General features: G+C 38.8%; 1 protein-coding gene across 5 annotated transcripts in view; it reads right to left on the bottom strand.

The window, feature by feature from the left end:
• The window catches only part of LOC122551736 (activin receptor type-2A), a 157971-nt gene that overhangs the window by 8220 nt on the left and 131367 nt on the right, over window positions 1-18384 (bottom strand). For 4 of the 5 annotated variants that reach the window (XM_087989237.1, XM_087989238.1, XM_087989236.1 and 1 more), the window contains 6 exons: window positions 13242-13265; window positions 11687-11830; window positions 11414-11557; window positions 5225-5370; window positions 3133-3247; window positions 922-1060 (listed from right to left, as the gene is read on the bottom strand). In XM_087989237.1, coding sequence (XP_087845363.1) covers window positions 922-1060; window positions 3133-3247; window positions 5225-5370; window positions 11414-11557; window positions 11687-11830; window positions 13242-13265 — 712 coding nt within the window. The remainder of the gene's footprint in view (window positions 1-921; window positions 1061-3132; window positions 3248-5224; window positions 5371-11413; window positions 11558-11686; window positions 11831-13241; window positions 13266-18384) is intronic. The other variant, XM_043694116.2, reaches the window with a different exon arrangement.

The following is an 18384-nucleotide window of genomic DNA, read 5'->3' as shown; positions in this document are numbered from 1 at the left end:
TAACAACGTCCTTCTTATAGAATGTCAACCAGAATTGCACACAATATTCTAAGAGTGGCACCACAAATGTCCTGTACCAATTGCACGAGGACATTCCAACTCCTACACTCAATTTTCTGACCAAAGGCAAGTGTGCCAAAAGCTTCTTCACTACACTGTTTACCTGTCACTCCACTTTCAAGGAACTATGCACCTGCACCCTTAAGTCTCTCTGTTCAGCAAAGCGTCTCGGGGCCGTCCATTAAGTGTGTAAGTCCTGCCCTAGTTTGCCTTTCCAAAATATGACATCTCGCACTTATCTAAATTAAACTCCATATGCCACTTCTCAACCCATTTGATCAAGGTCCCGTTGTACGAGATAATCTTTTTACTTTCCACTACACACCTATTTTGATGTCATCTGTAAACTTAATAATCATACCTCCTATATTCGCATCCAAATCATTTATATGAGTGACGAGAAACAGTGGACTCACCATCAATCCGTGTATCAGACCAATGGTCACAAGCTTCCAATCTGAAAAGCAATTCTCCATCACCAATCTGTGTCCTACCTTCAAACTAATTTTGTATTCAATTGGCCACTTCCCCCTGGATCCAATGTGATCTAACTTTACTAACCAGTCTAATATGCAGAACCTTGTTGAAAACTTTGCTGGAGTTCACATAGATGTCTGCTGCTCTGACTTAAGAAAAAAAAAGCATATACACTGATATGGGCCCATTTGGGCTAAACAAACCACTTCTGTAGTGACTTCAATGTATTTAAATCTTTTTGAATAGGTATGTATGAAGAATGAGGAAAACTTCCATAGGAGGCGGCAAAATATAAAGCTTTATGCTAAGCTTCTTCAGCACATTTGAACTCAGAAGCAACTAGGTTAACTTTTATAATTAAGGTTATAATAAAAAACGACTAACCATCTGCAGCTGTACACCGTGATGCCAATTCCCACAGCACAAGACCCATTGAGTACATGTCTATCCTGAGGAAAGCATCACGCTGGAAATTTATGGCACCTTCCAACACTTCTGGAGCCATGTACCTTCTGGTGCCAACCTTGGATGAAGAGGAAAATATACTTTAAAAATTTCTAAAAAGCCCATATTAAAAGAAAAGTCTCTATTCGATCCAGTGTATACAGCTATACAATCACGTCGGAATGGCAGTCATTATTATGTATGCAAATTGTGCAGTCATTGTGCTCACATCATGTTCTCTCACACAGCAATCACATATACATCTATTTTTAAGCAGCACTGGTTGGAGAATATACTGCCATCAGATAAAAACATTGACACAACTTTCCTGAATCTAAAAGTACTTCAATGCAGACAATTGAATAGTGAAGATTCTCAATAATGTGTAATGCTAAGTCGCATCAAACTACATTTATGTTTTGGGTACTTTTGGTAACATGAAAAACTGACTGGAAAGGAATGAAAAAGAACATGGCTCTGTTCTTGTGGTAGTAATGATGGTGAAACGGTCAGTGATCCCTGTTATCATACACTAAAGTCAACAGCAACTTTGGGAATTTGCACAAGCAGAGATTTTGTATATCTGCACATCTTGCACAAATGCAGATAAAGTGCAGGAATAAATAATGCTTTTAAATCTTTTCTGGAGTCAACTGTTGAAATCATTAAATTGATGAGAGCTTCCATTTTTGCACACAAATAATTTTTTGTGACAATCATTTAAAAAAAAACCACAAATTGAATGAGGTTTTTAAACGGCATACTTACTGATAACACCACTGGCTCTCGAAAGCTAAACTTGTGGAATGTCAAGTTTTCATAATGATAAAAAACTTCCTCTTTTTTTAAAAAAAAGTTAGTGTGCATCGACAGTTCTGTTTCTAAATCCACTCATTTACTTTGCAATTGGACAATTTCAATAAGTGAAGGATAGCATGATTTTGCCACTTAGTTTTCTGCCTATGAAATTATTTCAAAGTGCCTAGCTGTTTTATCTCTCTTGCTAACATCACTGTTGCTGGATGCTTTGAAATTTGAGTTGGCACCCAATTTAAGCTGCCATCGGGAAAAGAAGCCCATTTCAGAGAAATGGCTAGATTATTGTGGGCAACAGCGGCGGCAAGGTGGCTCAGTGGTTAGCACTGCAGCCTCACAGCACCAGGATCCCAGGTTCAATTCCAGCCTCGGGTGACTGTCTGTGTGGAGTTTGCACATTCCCCCCGTGTCTGCGTGGGTTTCCTCTGGGTGCTCTGGTTTCCTCCCACAGTCCAAAAATGTGCAGGTTAGGTGAACTGGCCATGCTAAATTGCCCATAGTGTTAGGTACATTAGTCAGGGGTAAATGTAGGGGAATGGGTCTGGGTGGGTTGCTCTTCTGAGGGTCGGTGTGGACTTGTTGGGCCGAAGGGCCTGTTTCCACACTAAGTAATCTAATCTAATCAAAACTTTCAAGGTCACTGACAAGCACCATTGCATCACCGTTGATTCCAAAATATACTGGCACAGTTATGCGCAATCTGAGAAAATACAACCATATAATATCAAAGAGACAGCAAAATTAGTCTAGCTCCGATCAAATATGTGAATGCTAGAATCCCAAAAGGTGTTGGAAAATATATTAACGGCTGCAATTTCTTGGTTGAACTCAGAAGCTGCTCCCAATATTACACTTCTACATTAAGATTGCAGTCCCCACTGAAATTAAGAATCACAGAGTCTTCATTTTTCTGATGTTGTTAGGGTGGTTGAGGGGGAAAGGAGACCCAAAATTAACAGATTTCTATACTTCTATACTAAGTAATATACTTTGAGATTTGAGAGTTTCCTTGCAAAATAAACTTTTGTTTATGAAGGTTTTAGGAATGGAATCCTACCAAGTAACCTGCTGAGATATCTGGAGAATAAAATTCCTATTCTGCATCACTAATCTTCCTCAGTCGGTTTAGAAAAGCAACTCAAATATGCTGTGGCTTTTAATCATTTCACACTTGAGGCACACACAGAGGTGCCAATTTAGAAAGAGTTCAACATGGCATTTGTGACTATATTCTTTATTAAAAAGTTTTGAAACATATGGAAGGTCAAACAGTCATGTGTTTTAACAAATTTCATTTAAAAATTCTCAATTAAAATGTATTTTGACAATTCATACCTGGCCATGGGTATCACCTGCTGACTTCCCAGCTTCAAATCGCAAAGCTAAACCAAAGTCTCCTATACAAGCTGTGAGATTGTTCTTCAGCAACACGTTTTTACTTTTGAAATCCCTGTTCAAACAAGGCAGAAATACTAGTCCTTACAAAATAAACTATAAGAAGCAACACATCAGCACCCAGTGCACATATTACTTCAAGTAGTAAAACTTGCTTCGTAATATCTTATATGCGGACACTTTATACACAAGACATAATTCTGAAATGCATAATGTGTATATAAGCATGATAGCCATTTTAGGAAAAACAATAGTATGCATGATAAGCTGATTTTCAAAAAAAAAATCATTCATGGGATATGGGTATTTCTGACTCAGCCAGTACCTATTGCCTATTGCAAATTGCTGTGGAGAAGGTGATGTTCTTGAGCCATTGAGGTTTTAAGGTAGATAGGTCTAGGCACAACTATCTTCGGTTATTTTATAAAACACCTTCTTTCCATCATAAAGACATGTGTATATGTTCACTGATCATTGCTTACTATTCAAAACCATTTGCAACTTCTCAGATACTGAAGCAATCAATGCAGCAAGATCTGAACAATATCCAGGCATGGGCTGACAAGTGGCTACCCAAATGCCAGGCAGCAACCATCGCTCCCCAACACTCAATGGCACTGCCCCAAATCAATCATTCTTGTGGGGGTTAACATCGACTAGAAATTGAACCAGACTTGCCGTATAAATACTTTGGCTACAAGCACAGGTCAGAAGCTAAAAATCCTGCAACATGTAACCTATCTCCTGATGCTCCAAAGCCTGACCACCACCTACAAGGCACAAGTCCAAAGGGTGATGGAATAATCTCACTTATCATGATAACTGCAGCTCCAACAATACTCAAGGAGGAGTAAATACAAGGCAGTTCACTTGTCTGGTACCAAATCCATACTTTCAATCCCTTCACTCTGACACACATAGCACGTGTCAACTGCAAGATCTTAGGCTGCACCTTCCAAACCCACAACCAGTACCATTGAGGAGGATAAAGGCAACTGAAATACGGAAATACCAATGCTTGCAAGTTCCCCTCAACGCCATTCGCCATCCTGACTTGGAACTATATTGCTGTTTCTTCACTGTTCCTGGGTCAAAATCTAGATTTCTGACCCTAACAGCACCACAGGTACACCTACATCAAATGGAATTCAGCAGTTCAAGGTGGTAGCTCATCATCTGTTTCTCAAGGGCGATATGGATGGACAACAAATGCTGGCCCAGCTGGGAAATCTCACATTTCTTGAATTAAAATAAATTATTCTTTGAATTCTTTCTTTCAATATCTTTATGTTCATTTGGTTAAGAGGTAGGAAGTCAACTGAAGATTCTGTAGTTGAAACTACAAACAGTAGTGTTTGATTTACTTTTTATAAAGTAAGAGCAACAGTATTTTTCCAGATTTCCGAATGATTGTTATGCTCACAAGCATTTTCAAGAATGTCATTGTTATTATGCATCTCATTGATCTGTGAAGAGTGCAAAATGGGCAAGTGGGTAGCAAGGATAGGAGATATTGGCAAGACCACTTAAACTTATCTTGTAGAAGGTTTCTCAATCTACAATTTGGTTCACAACTCCAGAGAGACAACATGAACCACAAACCCTCAAGAAACACACCCAACTCCATAAAAATGGAGGAAATGGAGTATTCATTAGTTCCATTGCAAGGGTAAGCAATGAGGTCTGGAGTGCAGGGGACAGGCTCACTAGCTCCACCCTTATACTGCACCAATGAAAACTGTTGCAGCAGGAATTCTAAATTGGTTTCTATCCATCTTTAAAGGCCTCCACATTAGTCAAACTCCAGAACATCCAACCCATTTTGCCAAGTCTTGGAGCATGTCTGGAGGGCATCTTAAGACTCTGAGACAAGTACACATTCAATAGAACCAAAAGCAATGGCAGCTCCCGAAAGGAAACATGACTACCAAACAATCTGAATATCCATTCATGGGTTTTCAACCACATTCCACATTTAATGATTATCTAAGCTCAGAAACAGGTCCTAAGGACATCAATAAGCCAGACATACCTGTGAGCAATAGCAGGTTTGTGTCCATCTTTTAAACCAGGCTTATCCTCATGTAGATAAGCGAGGCCTCTTGCCATGCTCTCGGCAATATGACATAATTCATTCCAAGTAACCACGTTGGCTTTAAGATAATCTGACAAGGAACCCTAAAAGGAAAAAACATGAAATCTATGTTTACCAAAGATACAAGTGGCAGAGATCTTAGCTCCCTGATTTTTTTTTCAGACATCTAATATGTGATGGGCAAGATGTTTATCTAGATTACTCGTAGATTTATTTCCGAAATATATCGTTTTATCTTAACGTTCATTTTTAAATCAGACCTTTTTGTTTCCAATAACACAAAATTAGATTAGATTACATTACAGTGTGGAAACAGGCCCTTCAGCCCAAAAAGTCCACACCGACCCGCCGAAGCGCAACCCACCCATACCCCTACATTTACCCATTACCCAACACTACGGGCAATTTAACATGGTCAATTCACCTGACCTGCACATCTTTGGATTGTGAGAGGAAACCGGAGCACCCGGAGGAAACCCACGCAGACACGGGGAGAATGTGCAAACTCCACACAGTCAGTCGCCTGAGGTGGGAATTGAACCCGGGTCTCAGGCGCTGTGAGGCAGCAGTGCTAACCACTGTGCCACCCACATGATTCTTTAGACCAGAAAAGCAAACTTGAGTTTCTCCAGTTTTACTTTGCAAACTACAGCAAATGCCTGACCTACTCTCTAATATTGTGCAGAGAAATATACTGCCCTAGTTGGCACCTCCTTAGTGCACCACTGGAAACTACAAAGCCAACACAAGTCAAATAATATTAATCATTAAAAGTCATCAATTCTACTTTTTTTTTTTTGAGTATGCAAGAGAAAAACCTCAGTCATGAAAGAAATAGGAAGTAGAAATGCTGGAAATACTCAGGAGTCAAGCAACATCTGTAGAGAGAAATAGAGTTAGCATTTCAGGTTGATCATGCCCATTCATGAAAATTGATCTGAAGCTGGTTATGCATTTGATTAAGCTCCAGATCAATTCAAATGCTCCAAGAAGTTTTATAGTTATCCAACCAGGTCTATAGTTAAATACAACATAAGGTGAAAAATTGAGATAATATAAAACTATATCAGAAAAAATAAGAATTCCACAATGTTTCATCACCACTGTGGGATGATTCCATCTAATGGTAATATTGGACAAGTCAGATCCCAAAGTGAAACCTAGTTATAAGGTTATTTTTGTAATTTGTTTACCATGGTGGTCAGTCATTAAATATATTGACAATAGCCACCAAGTATTTTTAGCAAGATATTGACATATGACATCAAATCTTATGACACACAAAGGAAAAGCGACACCAACTATTTTCTTCTATGAAAGAACTGTTGTGGAGGCAAGTACAATTACAACATTTAAAAGGCATCTGGATGGGTATATGGATAAGAAGGATTTAGAGGAATATGGGCCAAATGCTGGCAAATGCGACTAGGTCAGATTGGGACATGTGGTCGGCAGAGAGGATTTGGACCTAACTGTCTGTTTCCATAGTGTATGATTCTTTGACTATTTGAAATACTCTTGTTAAAAGTATCAGAAATAAAACCTCAACCCATTTCTCCCCCCCCCACCCCCACCTCCCACCCAAACAACATTAAATATACTCAAACTTCAGCGAAGGTCAGCTAGTTTACTCTTTAAAGTTAAGTTGGAAGTCTGTAATGGTTTTCTTTTTGGCATATTGTGCATTCACTTAATAGTATTTCTTCAGTTAGTGTCTTTTGCCGAGACCACTAAACTAACATACACAGCTCAATTATTTCTTAACAGGAACGCCTCCTATTATACTGCTTTCTGTTCTAGAGCTTCTCTCTTAGTTCATTTAGCCATTCAGGACTTTCCTTCTGCCCTATTTTTGAGACTGCTAAACTGCACTGATCCTGGTATATATAACCTTTTTCCTCTATATAACTCACTTCTCTTTTTGAAAGAAGCTTGGCCACTGTATAACTTTCTGGAATAAGATTTCATTTTTTCTAAACAAACCTGTTTCAATCTCTGCATCTCTGGGTCATAGGGCATCTTATTGCTCGGCAGGATCTCAACTGTTCTTCTCTTTATTTCCTAAGCATTGAGCTATTGAGAGACCATTTTTCCCCTCTCTAAAAGCCTTATTCAAATAAATTTCCAGTCTACCCAAATCACAGAACTCAAAAATGAAACTAAAACTACATCTCCCCCTCCCCCACTTCTTAATCTGCAATAAAGAAATACAAACTTCAAAGCTATAAATGATTCTGCTCCCGAACACAATAATATTGTGATCCATTGTAATAACTGACCAACACTAGAGGCAGGCAGGTCAAAATAGAACAAAACTATACAAACTGCAAATGCCTTAGGTACAGCTTTCAGTTTGGGGATAAGTGGTAATCCATGTACAAATTGTTTGTAAAACTGAACAAGTTTTCTGAGTAAAAATAAGGCTTCTGAAATGCTTCTCAAAAAATATGCACTGTTAATAAACGTTTAGTCAACCACCTGAGCGTAACCTACACATTGAAAAGGTTTCATAAAATATGTACAGAAATGTTGGTGCAGGCAAGTTAGCGTTCGCAATATTTTACTGTGGAAAGAATGTAGAAAATAGCAAGAAAACAGAAAGATGTATACTGGAAATCTGAAACAAAAAAAATTCTATTTTTACTGTAGAAAAAAAACAGGAGACCATGTGACTCATTGGATCTGCTCTGCCATTCATCATGATGAAGGCTGAAAATCTATCTCAAAGCCATACTTCTGTGTTCTCCCCATACCCCTTGACACCTTTAACTTCTAGAAATGTTATCTACTTTTTAAAAAAAACTCCTGGAGATATACAGGCCCAGTCAACCCAATCTCTCCTCCTACGACAAATCAGTCTTCACAGGAATCAGCCTGATGAATCTTCGCTATACTCCTTCTATGGCAACTTCCACACAATTTTCCAGATGTGGTCTTAACAAGGCCTTCTACAACTGAACTCAAATTCTCTTGCAATGAATGCCAACATACCATTTGCAAGGTGTACCGGCATGCTTACTTTCAATGACCAGTTTAGACAGACAAGTGCCTTTGTACATCAACTTCTTCCCAATCTATTACCAATTTTTAAACACAGTAATTTCATTCAGTTACTCCTTCCCAAAAGCACCCTACTTCCGTTACACTTCTGGGAAAGGCTTTTTTTTTATTCTCTCTGAAGACAGAACCAAAGTTGTTGTTTAACTGCACTACCACTGCCTTATTTTCCATTATCAATTCTACTGTTTCAGACTGTTAAGGAGTCTACATTTGTTTTAATTTGAAAAAAAACATACAGGTGCTCTTACAATCTGCTTTTACCTTCCTTCCAAATTCATTCTCATACACTATTTTTGTCCTCAGAATCAACCTGTGGGCCATTCAATCTTGGGATTTCAATAAGCAGGTGGACTGGAAAAATCAGATTGGTAGTGGATCGCAAAAATGTCTACAAGATGGCTTTTGCAGCAGCTTGTGGTGGAGCCCACTAGGGAACAAGCAATTCAAGATTTAGTGTTGTGCAATGAGGTAGAAATTATTCTAAAATTTGAGGGGGAGAAGGTGGAATCAGATGTAACGGCATTATAGTTAAATAAAAGGCAATTACAGAGTCATGACGGAGGAGCTAACCAGAACTGACTGGGAGAGGAGCCGAACAGGAAAGCAAATAGATGATGATTCTGGGAGTAATTCGGGAGATACAGCAAAAATTCATCCCAAGGGAAAAGAAGCATACTAAAGGGAAGATGAAGCAACCATAGCTCACAAGGAGAGTAAGGAATAGCATAAAAGCAAAAGAGAGCAAAAGAATGCAGCGAAGGGCAGTGGGAAGTTACAAAGACTAACTGAGGACAACGAAAAAAGAAATAAAAGAGGGAGAAGATTAAATATGAGGGTAAGAACATAAAACGAGAGAGCGCAGTACAAGCTCTTCGGCCCGCCATGTTGCGCCAACCAGCAAAACTAGTCTGATGCCCATCTAACCTACAACATTCCATTATCATCCATATGGATGTACAATGCCCACTTAAATGCCTTTAAAGTCAGCGAGTCTACTACTGTTGCAGGCAGGCCATTCCACGTCCTTACTACTCTGGATAAAGAAACTATCCCTGATGTCTGTCCTAAATCTATCAACCCTCAATTTAAAGCTATGCCCCTCATGTTAGCCTTTACCATCTAAGCAAAACCGCTCTCACTGTCCACCCTATCTAACCCTCGGGAGCCTAAACTGGATACAGTATTCCAAATGAGGCCTAACTAGAGCTTTATAAAGTCTCAAAAGCAAATCGCTGATTTTATATTCCAACCCTCTTGAGATAAATGACAACATTACATTTGCTTTTGTAATCACGGACTCAACCTGCAAGTCAACCTTTAGAGAATCCAACTTTCCCAGATCCCTTTGTACTTTGGCTATATGAAATTTCTCACCATTTAGGAAATAGTCCATGCCTGTATTCATTTTCCCAAAGTGCAAGACTTCACATTTGCTCACGCTGAATTTTATCAGCCAGTTCCTGGATCACTGTTCTAAACTGCCTAAACCTTTCTACAGCCTCTCCACCTCGTCAGTACTACCTGCCTGTCTAACTTTGTAACATCGGTAAACTTCCCCAGAATGCCTTCAGTCCCTTCATCCAGATCATTAAAGTGAACAGCTGCGACCCCAACACCGAACGTTGCAGGACACCACTTGTCGCCCATGTGCCATTCTGAAAAAGAACCTTTTATCCTAACTGTCTGCCTTCTGTCAGACAGCCAATCCTCAATCCATGCCAGTAGCTCACCTCGAACACCATGGGCCCTCACCTTAATCAGCAGTCGCCTGTGAAGCACCTTATCAAAAGCCTTCTGGAAGTCGAGATAGATAACATCCACTGGGTATCCCTGGTCTAACCTACCTGTTACCTCTTCAAAGAATTCTAACAGGTTTGTCAGGCATGACCTCCCCCTTACTAAATCCATGCTGACTTGTTCTAATCCGACCCTGCATTTCCAAAAATTTAGCAATCTCATCCTTAATGATGGATTCAAGAATTTTACCTACAACAGAGGTTAGGCTAACTGGCCTATAATTTTCCACTTTTTCTCTTGATCCTTTCTTGAATAAGGGGGTTACAAAATCAATTTTCCAATAATCTGGGACTTTCCCTGACTCTAGTGGTTTTTAAAAAGATCATAACCAATGCCTCCGCAGACACCTCCCTCAGAACTCTCAGATGTAGCCCATCGGGGCCAGGACATTTATTGATTTTTAGACCTTTTAGCTTTTCTAGCACTTTCTCTTTTGTAATGTCTACCATACTCAACTCTGCCCCCGACTCTCCTTAAATTGTTGGGATATTACTCATGTCTTCCACTGTGAAGACTAACACAAAGTACTTCAGCTATTTCCTTATCTCCCAGCACTAGCCTTCCTGCATCAATTTGGAGTGGCCCAATTTCTACTTTTGCCTCTTGTTTGTTTCTTATGTATTGAAAGAAACTTTTACTATCATTTCTAATATTACTGGCTAGCTTACCTTCATATTTGATTCTCTCCTTCCTTATTTCTCTCTTTGTTATCCTCTGTTTGTTTTTGTAGTCTTCCCAATCTTTTGATTTCCCAGTGCTCTTGGCCACTTTATAGGATCTCTTTTTTTCTTTGGTACATTTCCTGACTTGCTTTGTCAGCCATGGCTGTTTAATCCACTCCACCCCACCCCCACCGGATATTTTTTTTTACTTTGGGATGAACCTCTGTGCTGTGTTTTTAATTACACCCCAATTAGTCAAATCTGAAATGTAATTCCTTTCACAACAAAAAGGAATTAAATCTTTACTCATCTTGGGTTTTCTTCTTCTGACTCGTAAAGATAGGGGTTTTCTACTGAAAAAACTGAAGGCACCAGCAATTATCTGTTGAAATGCAAAATTAAGGAGGATACTTGATCACACAGCAACAACCTCCAATGAGCTTATGATCAGTTTTAGAACCATCGAATGCCCAGTGAGCATCTTTGTAGCATGAGAAGGATTACAATCATTTACTTGGTGGTTAATCTGATCGTTTTTGACAATTGACAGAAATTTAGGCATCAACACTAAAAAAGCCAAAATCTCTCGAAAACCACAATACTCTACCTTTTCATGGAAGGTAGTTACCAACCACAACTCCACATCTATGTTTGTGCCTCTTTTCTCTGCACCAATGAAGTGCAAAAGATTTTCATGGTTCATTCCAGGTTGACTGTATATTTCATATTCATTTTGCCAGGACTGTTTGTCCTAGAGAAACAGAAACGGTACAGCATTGTAAACTATTATTGAACAAATTGTCATAATTCACAAACAAGGATAAATATTTTTATTAGAAAGGCTACACACTTCTCAGTTATTGCAAGGGAGGCTTTTTACCTGAATTGGGAATATTTTAACTGCCACATATTCATTCAGTAGTTGAGCTTTCCATACACAACCAAAGCGCCCTCTGGCCTTAAGTTCTAGTAACTGCAATGGTTTTAGACCAAGCATAGGAGAAGGTGGTGTTGGCCCTGGATCCTACAAAGAAAGATTTAAATACAGCTTTAGAACCTGTACATGACAGCATTAATGACTGGAGGAAGATTAAAGAAAGGCAAAAATTAACAATCAGAAGTCATTCCCTGAATAACTCTGCAAAATCTCTAGACCTTTTTTCCTGCAGTAACAATGTTAAAACGACTGGAGGTTTGAATGGTATGTAAACTATGTACATCCTTCAATTTTTTTCAAAAATTAAAGACCCAAAGAAAGTGAAAATTGCACCAAACCTATCATAAAAAAGACTGCAATCATGTTAAAATTATTTCAAGTTAAGCTATTCACTTCACTGTTCGAGCGTTCCTTCAGATTACTATCCAAAGAGAGCTTATTTACATTCATGAATTGGATATTACTTGATCAGTACTGTCCAAACATGAAACAGTAATGTCACTAGGTGTCATGTTATTGTCTCATTATAGTATATTTTCATGTTTTCAAAATCAATTTTCAATTTGGCATACTGTTTGTTCACCATGAAGTGAGAAAATAAAATTCATACCAGGAATTCCCACACATGACCATTACTTTGGGTACATTGTTGGGAATGACAATGAAGAAAGCTTTATTGCAGTAAAGGGAGATGAATGCACTGTGAAATTTTAATGCACATCCCAGTATTTGTTCACAGAAGTGCAAAGAACAAGCTTTTGGTTCTTACGTCAGCAGTGGGCCAAACCGAAACAGAAGGAATGGTTTGCCAATTCAAGTACAATTGTTAAAAACAATACATTAATGAGCAGGCTAAATGGAAACATATCCACTAAACCTCAAACCTTAATTAATTGAAATAAAGCATTTAAAACGATAGTCACCTTCAGCTTCATACAATTAATGAAATCATATTCAATGTAGAAATGGGGAAAAAATGACAAAAAGAAACTACACATGACAAAAATATACTTATAATTGAAGAACCAAGCAAAACATTCATATCATGCTTCAGAATGTGTATTAAAAAAGACACTGCCCAAAATTTATCTATCCTTCTATAAATTAAATTATTCGGTAGCATAAAACTATTGGCAACATAAAGATTGTCAAAACTATGCACCAAAGAATAGTGGATCTATTACGATTCAACTGAAATTTAAAAGGTTAGGTTAAATTGAGAATTTGTAGCATTTCATTGCAGTTGAGGTCAAAATAGCAAGATTACAAGTTTTCTTTTAATAGAAATGCAATGTAACTATTTCAGTCAAAGTACGATACAACTGTTTTAGTCAACTATGTTTATAAATTTTGTTAAAAATGACCAGGTTCAATATTTCACACTGAAAATGACTTGCTTCATGCAGCAATGTTACAGTCAAAAGAAAAATCTCCCTTCAATACTACAGATAATCTAAATTCTAAAAACTTTAAGGAATCTAAGTTAAACTTATCTTACCTCTATCTCTATATGAAAGGCATGCTTGAGAAAAGGAAAGCGAAAAAAAATTAATATTTGGACAAAGCATGAAGCCAAAACAGATAGAAGTAGGTTAAGCAGATGAGGAATGCTCTGGAAGGGACATGACATTATGTTATAGTCTGTCAAATGTCAGTAGCTGACACAAAATTCAAAATCTGCAAGACTAAAGCATGCTCAGTTATACTTGTATACAGTAATGCTTTCTACAGGTATACACCAGAGCACACAAAGTTAAAAAAAACAAAAGCTTTGAAGATAGTGGGAATTGATTAAATGGGCAACATTATTTCATAGACCTCATGTGACCTTTGGTCCAACTGAATCTCTCTGGGTAACCCATACGGTGTGAAGAAAGCTGAAAATGTGTTGCTGGAACAGCGCAGCAGGTCAGGCAGCATCCAGGGAGCAGGAGAATCGACGTTTCGGGCATAAGCCCTCTGCCACCTTTTTTGCCTTGATACTCTGCAATGGAATTGCCTCCAGAAATCTGGTAGACACATCCATTATGGTTAACAAGTACTGGTTCCCACGAAAGGCTCTTCAAATGCGGGAATTAGCAACACAGATGCTGGTTTTATTACCACCTGTGGCTTACCCATCATTTGACATGTATGACAAGTTCGGCAAAAGTTAACCATATCCCTGTGCGTTTCAGGCCAATAAAAATGTTTTTGTGCCTTAGTCGGAGATTTTCGTACCCTGAGGTGACTTCCTATAGGTAGTTCATGTGCTATCCGTAACACCTCCTGTCTGTATGCTACCAGCAACACAACTGGTGTACCGACTCATTTCTCCTCTGCACTAACCTGTTATGGTCTCCGTTTCTGTCTGAGGATTCCATCTTTCAGTTAATAACCTTCCAAAATGTTCTCTGCCTCCTTTTCAGAGTATGCATCCACATATATACCTTTTATTGTCTTATCTTGTTGTTGCAAGTCTCTTAGCCTTTCAGGACGAAACACTTCTGTCTAACCCTCTGCCTGTTCAGGTTTTTCCTGCACCGTTACATCAAACATGGTATCAGCAAACTGAACCTCAATTTCTTCGTCTTTCTTTTTTCTTTTCACTTCGTGCTTTAACTTATGATAATGGGATCTGGTTACCACACAGTCTGGGAAAATACCAGGATATTTCTGTTTTAACTACGGTTTCTTGGTCTTCTCCACAACAAGGGGTGTCACTCCAACCTTGGTGCCTGCCAAATCGTTCCCAAGAACAAACTGAATTCCTGGAACCGACACTCTGTCAATCCCACTGTAACTTCCCCAGTCTTGAGTTGGCACTCCAACCTGATCTTACATAGGGGAATGCTAAATTTCTGTCCATCTATCCCGCAAACTATCACACTCTCGGGCAACAGATCAGAAAGAGTGCATATTCACTCATCCCTTACTATCAGCGACTGGTTAGATCCTGTATCTATCAAACTTCTTGTCCTTCTCTCCATTCTGTGTAAACGTTACCCACAGAGGCTAATTCTTTGTAGAGATCAGGTACTAACTCCATAACAAGCTCTTGCCTAGGCTTTGCACTCTTGTGCAGCTCCTCAGCTCTTCTTGGGAGTCTCCTTTACTACTGCCACTGGTTTAGCTTCTTATACCACATCTTTTCCCACAGCGCTTTTCTTTAGTGACCAGCACTGTGACTTTTGTGTGTCCCACTTTACCATAGTGGAATCATTGGAGGCCTTTCACCTCCTTTCCATCCTCTTGGGCTTCTTTTTTAATCCTGTGGTAAATTCTTACAAGTGCTCTCTATTCTTGGTTTCGTAGTGAAGGATCCCCCCCCTCTCCCAATTTCTATCTCTCACAGGACAAACTTCTGGCCGGAAGCTTGACTTATGCACCAACATGTATTCATCAACTAATTCCTGCTGCCCTTCTCACATCCTGAACTTTCTGTTCCTCCGCGTGAATTCTTACTTTCTCTGGAAATGAGTTTTTAAACTCCACCAGTAGAATAATCTCTCATAGTCTCAAAGGCCTTAACTATTTTCAAAGCACACACCCATCTATGAAAATGACTGTGTTGAATTCTTTCAAACTTAATGCAAGTCTGACCTGGTTCCTTCTTCGAGTTTCTGAACCCTTGTCTTTATGCTTCTGGTACCAATTCACAAGCACTTAAAATAGCCTGTTTAACCTTTCCATAATCTCTCAACACCTCATCTGACGGTGTGGCAAATACCTCACTCGCTCTGCCTATCAGTTTAGTCCGCACTAGCATTACCCATAAATCCTCAGACCACTCCACCTGCCTAGCCAATTTTTCAAATGAAATAGAAAAGGCTTCAACATCTTTCTCATCAAAATGTGGCAGAGTTTTGACATATCTGTATATATCACTACCTTCTCTTTTAATCTCCATCCAGTTAACTTGACCTGGCTAACTAAGTCTCAACTTCAACTTCAAATTCTCTCTCTTCCTGCTCTGCTAAGAACCCTGTCTCTCTTTCTTCTCTTTCTTTCCCATTCTTTTCTCTCTTTGCTCTGCCAAGAACCTTCTCTCTCCTTTTTCCTCTCTCTCTCTCCCTTTGTTTATTGTCTAACTCCATTTTCCTCAATTGTAATTTAAGTTTTGCTACCTCTACTGAACTTGTCTGTTTCTCTGATACACCTAATTGTTTGAGTAACTCCCTTACAATTTCAGCTTTACTTTTGCCCTTGGTTAAACCCAAATCTAACTTATTTTGTAATTCTAAAAGTATGGCCTTTTTCTTTCCTTCTGAACTTTCTTGGCAAATCTGAGAATCATCTTCAAATCCAGAATCTTTTTAGCAATTTTAAAAACCATTTCTCTCACCTTTAATTTAATCAATCACAAGTCACCAAAATTGAACTAATTGTCTCACTTGCATTTTATTTAAGGATCTAGGACACTAACCTGCAAGTGTTTAAGTCTGTTAGGATTTTTCTCACCCCCAAATCTAATCAAATTTGTCTAAACCAGTTCAAATCACAAATCCAAGACCCAAATTGCAGACAAAAGCCCCCAAACCATTCAAATCCCGACAAGGATACACCACAAGGTAAACACCCCCCTCAATAATTTTAAACCAGCAACATAGAAAGGATTTATCTGTGAAAATTCAAGAGGCCAAGAACTATTTCAAGTAAAAATTAACAAATTTATTTCTTGAAGTATAACAGAGAATAATTAACTAATCACTATTTACAACTCCTTCCTCTGACATATCCTTTACTTTCTCTTATATATTACTAGTCCAATAAAACCCCCAATTAAGATTTACTGAAAAATGCAAATTTCAAAACCAGCGAGCTGTTGAATCTTCTCTTCGCAGATTTGCTCTCCAGGTCGGTGTCAATGTTTTTTCCTGTGTAAACTCCTTCTCTGGACAGGTACCTCAGACAGTTCTGACGAGCAGTCTACATCTGTTGGTCTTTTGGCAGTTCTCTCCCAACTGTTGAATTTTTCCTGGTCTTATACCCCCAAAGCATTGGATTGTGTCATTGGCTTTTAATATTGTCAATATACTAAATTCAACATTGATTGGAGTTTGGTATTTTTTAAGAGTATAATTTAAACTGATTGACCTAATTAAAATTTGTTTCTGTCTCCAGGCATCCAGCTACACTAGCTGCGAGCCTTTAACTTTCTTAAAGGTACAGTACACCCACATCTTCATAACAATGGGCAAATGCTTCAGCTAAAATAGCACAACAATATTGTGACTGCAGATGCATGTTCTCAAAATGCTTTTCAGAGTCTTGTTTGCTGACTATCACATCACTATGCTGCCACTACACATTTCTGCATTTAAAGCAGAAGTGTAGTCCTAGTAGCAATGCGAGCAACATTAAAACTAACAATTCTGTGACTTGACTAAACAGTCGCTGTCTAGCTTTCCCAAACAAAGGGAAAAAGCAAAATGAGACATACTCGAAATACCACTGATTTGAAGTAAGCTTCAACGTGATGGGACCTGTTACTGAAGTCAAGCAGTATGCTCTTAAGAAAACTCTGAAGTCAGTCAGAGCCACTCAAAGTAAAGTCCAACTAATTGCTATACTGTGCACAAGTGAATACCAGTTACAATTGTGCCTATAATGCTAACATATTAAGATTCTCTTCAACATGTGAAATATGAAGGAACAAGAAAAGCAATAGGTCCATCAAGAAAGAAAATGGCTCGACTGAAATCAATGAAAAGGGGAAATCATCACTGACTGCAATAAACAGTTAGATGGTTAGATCAAGACCTTAAGGCATTCTCTAGGAAAAGCACCCTTACTAAGGTGAGACACCTCAGAAAGTCTCTCTGTCGTATTAAGAGTTGGACATGATATCCATAGTTTGGGAGCTTGGCAACTGACCTTCTTGGCACGGGCAAAGCTTCAGTTAAACCAGCACAACTGCAGTATCGGCAAAAATCTCTGTTTCTGTGGGAGGGTGGGGGCAGTGCTCTAGAAAATGCATGATGCAAAGGTTGTGACCCTGTAAAAGAACCAAGGGCATCTGAATAATCCGAACAATTAACAATCATTGAATCATTTCTCTGCTCAGCACTGTGCAAAAGGTGTTGTTCTGTTTTGCCCTCATTAGACGGCAGATTATGGCTGAACACATTTATGCCAAACTTCAAGATGGTTTCACAACACGAAGGTCTGAAGTTAACATGATCTTCTTAGGCTGGCAACAGCAATGCTGGGAACAAAGAAGACTATATTCCTTCATCAGTCTCAACAAGGCATCCAATCATATGAACTGCAGTAATTTATTTAAGCTGCTTAAGAAAATTGGCCACTGCCCAAGCTGGTTAATGCCTTTTCTATGACATGGTGAAGAACAAGATCAGTTAAGACAATACAACACAAACCCCTTTGAAATTCACACGAGTCAAAAAGGGTAGCATTCAAACACTGACTCTCAGGCATGTTCTTCTCTTTGCTGCTGTCTTGTGCCTTCACATCTATAGGCCTACCTACTTAAATAGTAAAACTGTTTAACCTTGCCCAACTAAAATCCTAGACAATAGTGTGTCAGGTTCACAGCACAGCTGCTAATGTTACAATAACATACCATGCCTGCAGCAGCAAAAGGGAGTTTGATTTGACCATCAGCATGAGGAAAAAAAGCTGGGAATTGCACCATTGCCAAT

The sequence above is a fragment of the Chiloscyllium plagiosum genome, unplaced genomic scaffold, assembly GCF_037043375.1.
Source record: "Chiloscyllium plagiosum isolate Xiang-an unplaced genomic scaffold, Cpla_swu_hap1 HiC_scaffold_7, whole genome shotgun sequence".
Classification (NCBI taxonomy): Eukaryota; Metazoa; Chordata; class Chondrichthyes; order Orectolobiformes; family Hemiscylliidae; genus Chiloscyllium; species Chiloscyllium plagiosum.
The sequence above is the reverse complement of the archived record's forward strand: the minus strand, read 5'-3'. Positions and strand labels throughout refer to the sequence as shown.